The sequence below is a fragment of the Phocoena sinus genome, chromosome 5 (assembly GCF_008692025.1).
Source record: "Phocoena sinus isolate mPhoSin1 chromosome 5, mPhoSin1.pri, whole genome shotgun sequence".
Classification (NCBI taxonomy): domain Eukaryota; kingdom Metazoa; phylum Chordata; class Mammalia; order Artiodactyla; family Phocoenidae; genus Phocoena; species Phocoena sinus.
In genome coordinates this window covers 67397880-67411284 of record NC_045767.1, presented here as the reverse complement: position 1 = coordinate 67411284, position 13405 = coordinate 67397880, and the positions used below count along the sequence as shown (strand labels likewise).

Genomic DNA, 13405 nt, shown 5'->3' with positions numbered 1-13405 from the left:
TTATCTTATTTTTAAAGAAAGGGGACCAAATTCCCTGGTTTCAAACTTGACTCTAGTTTAAAAGGAAGGGAAAAAAAAAAAAAAAAGGGACCAGTGATGTCATACATTAAATTCCTAGATAGGCTATACTTCTGTATGTCAAATTTCACTTAAACAAACTTTAAGGTATCAGTGCAGAACAGAACTGCAGTGAAAGGACAGAAACATAAGCCTTCAATTTTTATTTAAGAATAGGTATGACCTCAATCAAAATAAGGTTAGAAAACCCAAAGAAATATCAGGAATTGGCCTCTTTCAGGGAGTCCTGTAAAAAAATCTACCATTTGGAATAACTACTGCACATCAGTTTTTGAGTTTTTTTTTAAATGAGTTAATATTCTTGTCTAACTGTGAAAATTTTTAGAGTAATTTTACTAGGAAGAAATTGGATATAATTTGGCACCTTCCCACATGGCACACTGACATGGAATAAACAAAATGGCAGGTGGGAAAGGGGAAGGAGGAAGACACAGAAAGTAGAGTTAATTATAATGGGTAAAAAAGTTTTTTAAAAAGTAGGAGTGAATAATTTGAAACCATAAGGACAAATTGGGCTTCCCTGGTGGCGCAGTGGTTGAGAGTCCGCCTGCCATGCAGGGGACACGGGTTCGTGCCCCAGTCTGGGAAGATCCCACATGCCGCGGAGCGGCTGGGCCCATGAGGCATGGCCGGGGAGCCTGCGCGTCCGGAGCCTGCGCTCTGCTACAGGAGAGGCCACAACAGTGAGAGGCCCGCGTATTGCAAAAAAAAAAAACAAAACCAAATTGTGTGCGTGTATGTACATATATATGTATAAAACAATTTCATATCTTAAAAAATAAAATTGGAATGTTATTTCACTTAAAATGTACAGCACACAAAATGTTTTGTAGTGGTAAAAAGTGTACACCAATGTAAATTTTCACAATTTCCCAGTAAATAACAATTCTGAATCAAAAAATTACTATTACAAACCCTTTAATCAAATGTTTATTTTTTGTTTCCAGCATTATAACCTGCTATAATGCATAAACTTCAATCTAAGTAAGTTTTTAGACACTGACCTAGGTCCTTACCTTCTCACTTATCCAGCAGATTATTCACCCAGCTACCACTCTTGCATGGACAATGCTCACTGGTACCTGAACAATTTAAAGTGCATATGAATTCTTTTGATGAATGGAGACACAGCTGTAGTTTTGCACTAAAGTTTCAATTACTGAATTGCATGTTTTTTCATCTTGATACCTTATGATCATTAGAAAGCTATTTATCACATAATATTATAATCATACATTATGCTAAATGCCCATTTGTAACTGCAAGAAACTCATGTTACAGACACACTACTGTCTTATGATATTATACAAAAGACATGGCCACAAGTTTCCGCATAAGAGGTTTACTTCTCTCTCTCTCAAAGCAAGAACTATCCCACAGTTCAGATTTACACAAGTAGTGCCTCTTTTAAAATAAATTAAAAATAAAATGCTGTCTTGTCTGTGAAATTATAAATATTTCTAGTCCACTTTACATGTTAAAATGCTTATAAATGCATTATCTCCTAGTAAATACACATTATGGGACTGAAGCCAGTTAAAAAACAAAAACAAAAAACCAGTCATCACACTGGCCCATGGAAATATCTAGGGCTATTTTATATTGCCTATCACTAGGAAACTTAAACTAAATAAGGAAAAAAAAGCAAAGAAGAGAAAAGAAATTTTACAAAATGGCAAGTAGCATGACCTAAAAAGAGTGTACTGAAATCTCTTCCTTCCATTCAGTAACAAAGCCCTTTCTGGAATGAACGTTTATGGATAACTAGGTTAGGAAAGTGTTCCTCTTCGTGCTCAGGGCAAAAAACACAAGGTACGTTAAAATAATGTCTACATTCTATAAGGAAAGACAGACTTTGAAATGGAGTGACTGTTTTAAAAACCGCAAACCAAGATTTAGCCAGAATGTTCAAGATTGACAGGTTTTGATGGAGTGAAATCTTCACTGGCAATAAAATTAAAAATCATAATCTTACAGATGCTGCTTATTTTTTACCAATGTGAAGAAAGGAAACATGATTATAAGGTACAATAGACACTGACAGGCTAAAATGAGAAATTATGAACAATTTAAGTAACCAAAATGTTTCCTGCTGAAACATAAAAACACGATTTCCAAATTGATTCAACTTGTAATATGTCTCTTAGAAGAAGTTGTTTTAGTTCTGTGGACTGTTGAATTGCTCTTTACATAAATATTTCCTCCATCTTAAAAAAAAAAAAAAAAAAAAAAAACAACGGCTTCTGAATGGCATTGACTCCTTCAGTGTGGGAAAGCAGTCTTGGCAAACTTGTTTCCAAGACTCCCTCCAAGGTGATTCATTCCATCAAGTCTATAATATCTCCAGATCTACATGTCGAACTTCAGGATTTCGTTTCTGGAAGGAAAAAAATCACCGCTACGTTATTAATAGCAAAAGACAATCTTCTGTTTCCTTTTATTCCTTTTGGTCACTAAAGCCAATGAAAACATTTGGTCAAACTATTTCATTGTAGCATACTAGCAAGATAAATATTTACAGAGGGAAAAACATAAGATCAATAGATGAATAGACCAGTTATACACTATAAAATATACAGTAAGTAGTCCAGCCTCCCTGAGTTTTGTCCATATGTTCATTAATACAATAATGGATTAAGAATCTAGTATGTGCCAAGCACTGCAAAGCACTGGAAATATGCTCATTTGTGGTGAAAATCACTGCAAAGCAATAATAATAATTGAAAGACTAAACTGATATTAACTTATTTTATATGTTCTAGTAACAATCCATATAGTCTTGATCTAGCACTGTGCTACAAAGTAGAGCTTACCCTTACCCTGAGGGACTCAGTTTAGCCAGAGAGAAAAGTGTATGAATAACCTCTACAAGCAAAAGCATTATAGCTAATAGGGACTTCCCCGATGATCCAGTAGTTAAGACTCCACGCTCCCACTGCAGGGGGCCTGGGTTTGATCCGTGGTCAGGGAACTAGATCCCACATGCATGCCACAACTAAGGAACCCATGAGCCGCAACTAAGGAGGCTGCCTGCCGCAACTAAGACCTGGCACAGCCAAAAAAAAAAGCATTATAGCTAATAATAATAACCAGTTAACATATACTGAGCGGTTACTCTTGTGTCAAATACTATGCTAATAATAAGTAAGGGGGTTCATGGGAAGTGTGTGTTTTAAAATCCTCATAATAACCCAATTATTTCCATCTTACATATGGGAAAAATGAAGGTTAAAGAAATTAACTAACCTGTCCAAAGTCACACAGCTAGTAAGTGATGGAGCCAGGATAGATTCCAGGCCTGACTCCAGACCCCAAGGCTCCTAACTATTTTAATGTACTAAATAATAACTCTGGAAACAAAAACATGAGATTACTTTTGCTCATGAGATCCAGAAAGAATTCACAGAGGATATAGTATCTAAACAAGGTTTGAATACGGTGAATTTTCCAGACAGATGATGAAAAGGGACTAGACGAAAGAAATAGCATGAGCAAAGTCAAGAGAGCCTGGAAAGTATGCACTAGCAGTATGGTATAGTTAGAACAGCAGCTGCAAAAAGCAATGAGGTTGGAAAGACAGGCAGAAGCCAGACTGTGAAAAACCTTAAGGAATTTCATTAACGATGAAAAACATCTTTTTAAAAAAATATTTATTTATTCGGCTGCTCCAGGTCTTAGTTGCAGCACGTGGGATCTTTGTTGCCACGTGTGGGATCTTTAGTTGCAACATGTGGGATCTAGTTCCCTGACCAGGGATCAAACCTGGGCCCCCTGCATTGGGAGCGCAGAGTCTTAGCCAATGGACCACCAGGGAAGTCCCTAAAAATATCTTTATTATATGCCTACACTGTACCAAGCACTGAAGTATACAACAATGAACGGGAAATAAATAGCACTTGCCTTGAATGAACTTATCTCTAGTGAGGAAATACAGGTAAGTAAGCAGGCGATTGTAAGAGTCCGCTACTATAGAGCAAAGTAAAGATTTGAGGGGATTTTTCCTCTATGGATACATAAAGGAAGGACATCTAACACAATGTGGGGGTGGGAATTAAAAGTTTAATAAAGTGAATATAATGATATTGTGAGACTGTGGGACAGAAGAGACTTATAAAATAACTAAACCTATACCTACCTAAGAGGAAATGTTTAAGTTAGGAGGAGCAATGTCAGATTCTTATCTAGAAATACGGCAGTAAATATAAAAGAAATACTAAAAGTATTAAAAATGGTTCTCTCTAAAATGTAGAACTAACGATTGAGGAAGGCGAGGCAGGTGACGCTTTTGTATAAGCTTTTCAGTTCTGTCTGATTTTGTAAACTGTGTGTATTATTTGATAAAAACCGTATAAATAAATCAACAAGGGGAAAAAAGCTCTTCTAAGGGATTCTAATAATCAGTCAGGATTAATAACTCCTAGCTTAAAAAATAATATCCCAGGAACATTTGCATATTATTCATATTAAACAAATTTAATTATAAAGACAAAAACCTGGTATAATACTGGAGTGTAGCTCCAGCTACAGCACTCTTTTTCTGTTTAGTGTGCACTGGGATTCTTCTTACAACTAGTGCTGGTCAACTGTACCTAGGGGCGCTTTCCTCTTGGGTCCTAAGGTAAGAGTGACCAGGAACCCCACAAGGGGGTGGCAGATGATACTTTTGTTCTCAGTGTTTTCTTTATCTTAAACTATTCCCTCTGTCTAGAATTTCTTAAATTCAATATGGAATAAAAAAGACTTCCTCAAACAGAAATGAAATTGAATTGTTTTCCCATTCCAGTCAACCCTTACTCATCCCAATATGACTTGAAAAATTTTAGCTGTTCATGGAAAGTTTAAAATTATTCAATCTAAAAAGCACTATATAACAAATGTGTACTAACAAAAATCTGATCTTAAGAAAAAGAAACTAAAAAGTTAATTTACTCTGCTTTTTAAAATCAAGTTTTCAGAGAGAAAATTAACCAAATTCCTAAAATGTACGTGTCCATTACAAAGCAGACACACACAATGTGTTTGCTGAATGAATGAGAAAAGAACTAATATCCTTAAAATTTAATGTTTAGTGTGTAACAAGATATCATGTGCATAGCAGAAATTAATATATTCATATATTCATGAATATATAATTGTTAAATAGAACTGAAAATCAATAATTGGTGTCCAACTTATAATTTTCATTCATTTTTTCATCAAATACTTATTGGTCTATTATGTCCGAGGCACCGTTCAATGCGAATTGGAATATTTTACACATCACAGATTTTTTTCCAACACTCATATTATACAGAGATAAAAACCAAATTACATAATTTATTTTACAATGCTGTAGACTCAAGTAAAGAAAATACTACAGGAGGATGTAATCAGAGATGCAAAAGACACAGTAAAGGGCAGAGCATTTAACTGGAATTCATTAGAAATTTGCTATGGCATCTTCACACTGAATTAATTTCCAATAGAATTATTTCCCCCCAAACAAAAAAACTTCATGGAGATATAGGACAAGGGTCTATCTACTGATTGAATATAGAGGTAGAACAACAACAAAAATCTATGTTAACAATTCAAACAATTTCAAAATAAGAACAAGATGTATTTCACATTATAATATGGGACTTTATAAATTAGCCTCTATTATTTGTAACATAGCACTATAAGTTACAGACTTCAAGCCAAAAATATCGCCTGTTCTAATACTTAGATCAATGGCATTTACTCAAAGAGATGGCTATAATCCTGCAGAATTTTATCACTGAGTGTGACCTTCCAAAGTAATTCAATAATTATTAAAATTTAAACTTAGAAGGCAACTATGCTTAGATACTAAAAAGGAGCGAAAATACCAATGTACAAAGTTTTTGTTTTCAAAAGAAAATCAGCTTATTTTCATGCATTCTCTTGGTCTGGTACCTTAACTATGAAGAACTTTCTTTTCACTTGATATTAATTTACCTTATTACCACCTTAGGGATGTTTCCACCTAAAAGTGTAGGCAAAATGTGGCTTCTTGGTTTGAAAGACTTATATAATTCAAAAACATGAGATAATTCAGTCTATTAATGATTTAATAGCTTCTAGTTAAAGCACAAACTTAGCTTAAAGAATAATAATAAGCATATCTGATTGTGATAAGAGTAAATACAATTAAGAATGGCCAACTTGTTAATTATTCTTAAATTGGCTTCTGACACTGTTTCTATTAAAGAGTAAAGCCAAAATAGTTAGTTTTAAAAGTCCATTATTTTCCTTGCCAGGGAAATAAAAACAGAATGGAAATGCAACATTTATTCAATCTCCAATCACCTTGCAAAAAAATGATCATCTCACATTTTATTCAGAACAATGGTATTCAAAGCGTGGTTCAAGGATTACTGGGTTACTGAGACATTTTCAGGGGGGACTCCGAGGTCAAAACTATTTTCATAATTACAGTAAGATATTTTTTGCCTTTTTCACTATGCTGACATTTCCTCTGATAGCATGGATAAAACTGCTGGCACCTTCACACAACTCAAGGCAACCTGCACCAAATCATACTGGTAGTCATTGTGCTCCTTTATTGCCACCCAGTTGTTTTTTTTTAAAAAAGCCAGTTTCACTTTAAAATGTCCTTCATGAAGTAGTAAAAACTATTGATTTATTAAACTTCAACCCTTGAATACACTTTAAAAAAATATTCGGTGACAAAATGGGAAGTTGTGCTTCATGCTGAAGTCTGATGTCACAAGGAAAAGCATCCTGTGATTGCTTGAATGAGCTCAATCAGACGGTTTTTATCTCAACACCCTTTTTACTTGAAAGAATAACTAACAAACTATGGTTATTCAAATTTGGCAGGCATCTTCTTAAGAAATAAACAAAATGAGTCTACTACTTCAAGGAAAACAACAGTATTTGTTGCTAATAATAAAATGCAAGCTTTCAAGTCAAAATTAGAATGTTGAAAAACTCATATCCACCACCATGAGCCTGACAGCTTCCCACTACTTAGAAATGTATCAACATTTGCATGATGTGCATAAATTCAGTGAGCCAGTATTTTCCAAATGACCAATTCATAATGTTAAAGAATCAAGCATGGGTTAAAAAGATTCAATCAGACAATAAAGATGTTAAAAAAAAAAGATTCAATCAGAGTATAAAGACAGACCAACAGATTTTAATATAATAGTGTATAGGAGACTGCTAATCATACTCAAAGCGAGGTCTGGCCTTTGCTCTTGGCTATTGGGAGGTAATCTCTAGGTCCTTGGAATATTCTGCCTGATAATTACGTCTTTGTTTATCTTTGTCCACCTCCAGAAGCGGGTGGAAACTAAAGGTGTCGGCTCTTCCTGAGAGGGGCTGGAGATGAAAGGTCATCCACTCAAGCAGTCAACTACAGAGCCCCAAGAACATTTCTGGACACCAAGGCTCGGCTGAGCTTCTGTGGTTGGCAATACTCCATGCAAACTGTCACACACCACTGTCACGAAAATAACACCGTCCATGACTCCATGGGGAGAGGACAAGTGAAACTCCAGGTTTGGAACTCTGCCCTATGCATCTCTTCCTTTGGCTAGTTTTAATCTGTATCCTTTCATTAGAATAAACCATTCAGTGAGTTCTGTGAGTCCTCCTAGTGAATTATCAAACCTGAGGGTGGTCTTAGGAACCACCTGAACTTTGCAACTGGTGTTAGAAATGAAGGTGGTCTTCTGGACTGTGCCCCCTAACTTCACAAACAATATATGAAAAGTTCATTGATATGGTTTCAGATTTCACAGCACTACGCTTTAAGAGGTTACCGGTTTTCAGGTTTTAGTGTAATATTAAAAGAGAATACCAAGTATCTGGAAAAACTATAAGAATACTTAAAAAGGCTCCTCCTTTTTCTTCATATTCTTCAACCAAAATAACGTATGGTAATAGACTGAATGCAGAAGCACAAATGGGAGTCTAGCTGTCTTAGATTTTTGTAAAAATGTAAAATACCACTCTTCTATTTATTTCATTTTGGAAACTATAGTTACTTTCCTTCAAACTGTTATTTATACTAACATGAAATACGTTTATTATGTTTTCTAAATGAATAAATATTTTTAAATTTCTCAATTTTAATTAATAATTTGGTAAATATAAATAAATATAACTAAAAAAAAAACTTTGAGTCCTCAATAATTTTTAAGAATCCTAGTATCAAAATATTTGAGAATTGTTCATCTAGAAATTCTGAAAATCATGCTGGTAAGCTCATGAACTATAATATTAACATTAACAAAATCATCTCTTTTGAAGTGCTTCTATTAATCTGATCACATATCCAGATTCTAAAAGATAGTAAAATAGTGATAGAAATGTTTCCCTTCAATTTTTGTCTTTGTTTCTCTTCAATTTTTAACAAAACTAAACAAAAATCAACATCAGCTAAAGAAAATACATTGCCTTCAACAAGTTATAAACGTTAAAGATCATTTACAAGTTTTCTTCATTGCAAACAATTAGAATTCAAATGTCAATAAATGACAATTTGAGAGCACTGACACTTTTTTAAAGGCAGTCTGGTTAGGTAATATTTCAGTAAAAAACCAACAGGTTGTAATGACCTCCAACTGAACAGAAACAAACAGAAAATATAAAATAATGTCAGACGGGCTAAAGCAGTATGTATGTATATGTTTATGGTCACACTCTTTTTTAACTTTAGAACAGAGTCTAAAGTTTCCCTTTTACCTTTCTCTAGAAATGTTAGAAACGCTTCTTATTTAAAGACAGACAAAAAAGAAAAAAAAACGATTATTTTAGAAACTAAGCAAGCAGTATAGAATAGTGGTTAAAAGTATGGAATTTGAAATTGAACAGCAAAGGTTCAAATCGCAAGTCCTATACGACCCTGAATATATTATCCAACTTCTCTAACCCAATCATTTTCTCGCCCATAACTACTGATACATCATGGGGTTACTGAGAAAATAAAAGCATACAACTGATGCAATTAGCATAGTGCCTGACATAGATTAGTACTCAAAAAGTAGCTGACACTGTATTATATTATTATTATGAATATATCTTACTTTCAGTTCCTTCTCAAGCCTATCTACTTCAGCTCCTAAAGTATCAATAATATTTTCTCCATGTTTAAGCATAAAGGTCTCTAGTTCTTCAGGAGTCTTCACTTCTTGAATTTCCTATAAAGAAAACGATAGCAGAAAAATGAAACAGATTCTTAAGAAAGTCATAGTGGTACACTGATAATTTCGTTTAAAAATTATAACCAACACCGTTAAGTTTAATGAAAAATGAAAAACTTTCAAGCCATAGGCAATGGACCACATATTTCAAAAAAGAAAACTCAATTTGAGAAAAAATTGAGTACAACGGTCTACAGACCGCAGCACTGCAAAATCAGTGGGAAAAGGATAGACAATCAATAAATAGTGCTGGGGAAGTTATTTTTTTAGAGGAAAAAAATACTAAATCCCTACCTCAGACCATTAAACAAGTAATTCTAAGTGGATTGAAAACCTAAGGGTAAAAAACAAACCTTAAAATTTTTAGAAGAAAACCAGAATATTTTTATGATAATGGGATACAGAAGTGAGGGTTCCTCAAGAAAGATAATAAAAAGCATAGAGAAAAAGATTACAAATTTGACATAAAATTAAAAACTACATTAAGTCTTCTGTACAACAACAAAGTGGAATGATAAATTATAAACTAGAAAGTTATCTGCATATACACAACTAAGGATTAGTATCTAGCATATTAAAAATAAAACATTTATAAATCTGTCAGAATAACAGAAATTAAATGAACAAAGCAAGTACAGGAAATCCCAATTTCTATGTTTATTAACCTCACTACTACCAGGGAAATATAAATTAAATCAACAGGATACTACTTCATATCCATCATAATGATAAAAATTTCGAAACTCTGTCAATACAATCTAGCGAAAATGTGAAGCAACAGAAACTTTGATACATTGATGGTGGGAGTTAAATTGACACACTTTGGAGAACAATTTGCCAATATCTAAGGAAGCTGAAGATATGTTCATCCAATGGTCCACCTATACTTTAAATCTAGCTATGTAATGCCCTAAAGAAATTCTTGCACATGCAAACAAGGAAACATCTGTAAGAATGCCACTGTGGCACTGTTTCCAATAGTTTAATACTTGAAACAATATAACTGTCCGTGAAGTAGGGACTGGATAAGCAAACTGCAGCATTTTAGTAAGATGGACTATTAAATAGCAAGTAAATTAATTAGAGGTATATATATTAACATGAAGGAGGAATCTCAAAAACATGCTGTTTAGCAACTTATAGAGGAAACCATATGATATGATACAATTTATACTAATTTTTAAACATCTAAAGTGTTACATATTACGCTAAGAAAAATATGTTGAAAAGTATAAAAAACTGAAAGGAAATGACAGGTACTAAATTCAAGATAATTGTGAGTTCTGGGGATGGAGAAAAGAGAATGGGATCTATAAGGAGAAACAAGGGCTGTAATATTTTTGTAATGATTTCTTTCTTTTTTTAAGATCTCAAGCAAGTACAGTACAGTAAAATGTTAATATTCGACAAAGGCAAGCGGTAGCCTCTGCTCTGTTCATTATATTATCCTGTATCAAATTTCTTTTAAAGTACTCTTAATAAAAAAAGCATGGATTCTGGAGTCAGAGATCTGAATTCACATCTGATTCCGTATGATGGCTCTGCAATTTTAGGCAAGTTACTTAATCTTTCTGTGCCTGAATTGGCCTATATATAAAAATGAAAATATTATTTCTTTACCTCACAGGTTGTTGACAGTAAATAAAATAACATATAAAACGCCTGGCACACAACAAGCACTTTAATAATAAGTTACCTCTTCTACTGTCTGAACCAGTTGAAACCTGAAGTGACTTTTAAGACTTATAAAAGAAAGAGTTTTATTTACTTAGGAAGTAATTTTTATAACCCTTGGCTATATAGGAAGAAATCAATAAATACTTTAACTTACTTGTAGCATTTGGTCAAAATCTTGTTTTTCCAAATATGATCTCGTAACAACTCGTCCATCGAAATCTACTTCTGCCTTAAATCTTACTTTCCCTAATCCTAGATCTGTGGCTTTAACGTCATGAATTGCCCTGCAACCAATAAAAATACATACAAATTTATTTACACAGACATACATTTTAATGGCAAAAAGTCTAGAATTCTTGTTTTTTACTACCAGTGATGAAAAATGGACTAAGATGGCTTTCAGAGTGTTCGCCATTAAGCACCACCTATCATTTTCCAAACAAATGTTCATTTAGCTCTTTTTGCATAATGCCATACGAAGGTGTAAACAATAAATACTATTTTATGGTAACTTGTATATATATGAACTACATAGTTTGTGGATTAAAAAAATCAACTCTAAATTGCTTTTCTAAAAAACAAAAAAAATTGCTTTTCTACAATGTTGTCATTTTATCTTATAATCTTTTTTTCCTTTTTTCAATAGCTTCTTTAAAAGTCTTCATACAACTCTGTGAAGTACTCCATTAGCATGAGGTTAATAATAACTACCTAATGGGACTGATGTGGGGAATGATGAACCAACATATATAAAATGTTTAATATGCTACCAATTACACAGCAGGCATTTAATCAATGACATTCATGAAATAGATTAAGATGGCATCTTTACTTTACAGATAAAACAATCCCAGAGGGGCGTAAGTGACCTGCCTAAGGTAACTCATCTAGGCAACAGGAGAGCCAGGACTCACCCCCAGATCTTTAGATACCCAAACCTAGTGGTCTTTCCATTATACCATTTTGCCTTCCAGAAAAGGAAGCAGACGTTCGAGCATAATTGCTTTTCCATACCTCCTGCCCTAATCCTCAGGAATCAATTTTCTCCAGAAAACTACTGAGAAATTCCTTTCTTTCTAGAGTAATCATTATAATATCTTTTCTTTAGAGGATACGTAAGAAAATTATAAACACTCTGAATTCTGAGGACATAGAGATATCCTACTGGGAAAACAAGCCTAAGTGAGAATCCAAGTACTCTTAAAACATCTGACTCTAATTTCTGAGAGCTCTTAAGCAAGTTACTAAATACTGAGTCTAAAATTCTTTATCTATGTGAATAAAGAAGTATAGATGAAAATAAGAATTAATGATTTTATATTTATAAAGTTATGTATGCCCAGACTGAAAGAGAACTTGTCCAGATTGGTAAGAGGTTATATAATTTCTTCATTTAAAAAAAGCATATCTAACTCAGTCTTAACAAAAGATTTAAAATACTCATGATTTGACTAATACTTAATTAGCAGTTAATAAAAATGTTCTGATATACTTCTTCCCTATGTTCTTACACATAACTAACTGCAGACAGAAAACTGTGATAGGCAGCTTCTATCATGGTTCCCAATGACCCCCACCCCCACCCCCTCCTGTGTTCAGGCCCTTGTGCAACCCTCTCTCCTTCAACTGTGGGCTGGACTTAGCCATTTGCTCCTAACCAACAGAACAAGGCAAAATGATGATATGTCATTTCCAAGATTAGATGATGAACCTGTGACTTTTATCGTGTTCACGCTCAATATCTATTGTCTTCTCAATCTGCATACTTTGATTAAGCAAGCTACCATGTTGGACAGTCCCACATGGCAAGGAACTAAATCCTGTTGATAACTACATGAGAAAGCTTAGAAGCTGATCCTTCCCCAGGAGATGACTACAGTCCCAGCCAACACCTTGACTGCAGTCTATGAGAAACCCTAAGGTAGAGACCTAGGTAAACCGTGCCCAGATTCCTGACCCACAGAGGCTGTGAGGTAATAAATGTTGTTTTTTTTTTTTTTTTTTTTTTTGGGTGGTACGCGGGCCTCTCACTGTTGTGGCCTCTCCTGTTGCGGAGCACAGGCTCCGGACGCGCAGGCTCAGCGGCCATGGCTCACAGGCCTAGCTGCTCCGCGGCATGTGGGATCTTCCCGGACCGGGGCACGAACCCGCGTCCCCTGCATCGGCAGGCGGACTCTCAACCACTGCGCCACCAGGGAAGCCCTTAAATGTTGTTTTAAATCACAAAGTTTTGGGGTAATTTGTCACAGAGCAATATAGATAACTAATACATTGATTTAAAAACTGTATGAACTTCCTAGAATACTAACATTTATTTTTTCCAACAATTTAATCTACAGATCATCACTATTCCAGAAAATTTCAAATTTGTCACTGAGTCTTTCCATTTACAGTTCTTTTTTTAGACTTTAATTATAAACAATATATGCAAAATTATAAACACACATATACCTAGCAAATGGGTACCAAAATAC

The 13405-nt window shown here is 34.2% G+C and overlaps 1 protein-coding gene across 2 annotated transcripts in view; it reads right to left on the bottom strand.

The window, feature by feature from the left end:
- Positions 1 to 979: 979 nt before the first annotated feature.
- Positions 980 to 13405, bottom strand: part of SLC30A9 (solute carrier family 30 member 9) — a 72083-nt gene continuing 59657 nt past the window's right edge. Inside the window, exons 16-18 of one of the 2 annotated variants that reach the window (XM_032632582.1) lie at positions 11086 to 11215; positions 9138 to 9251; positions 980 to 2455 (exon numbers count right to left, since the gene is read on the bottom strand). In XM_032632582.1, coding sequence (XP_032488473.1) covers positions 2411 to 2455; positions 9138 to 9251; positions 11086 to 11215 — 289 coding nt within the window. In that variant the 3' untranslated portion in view covers positions 980 to 2410. The remainder of the gene's footprint in view (positions 2456 to 9137; positions 9252 to 11085; positions 11216 to 13405) is intronic. The other variant, XM_032632583.1, reaches the window with a different exon arrangement.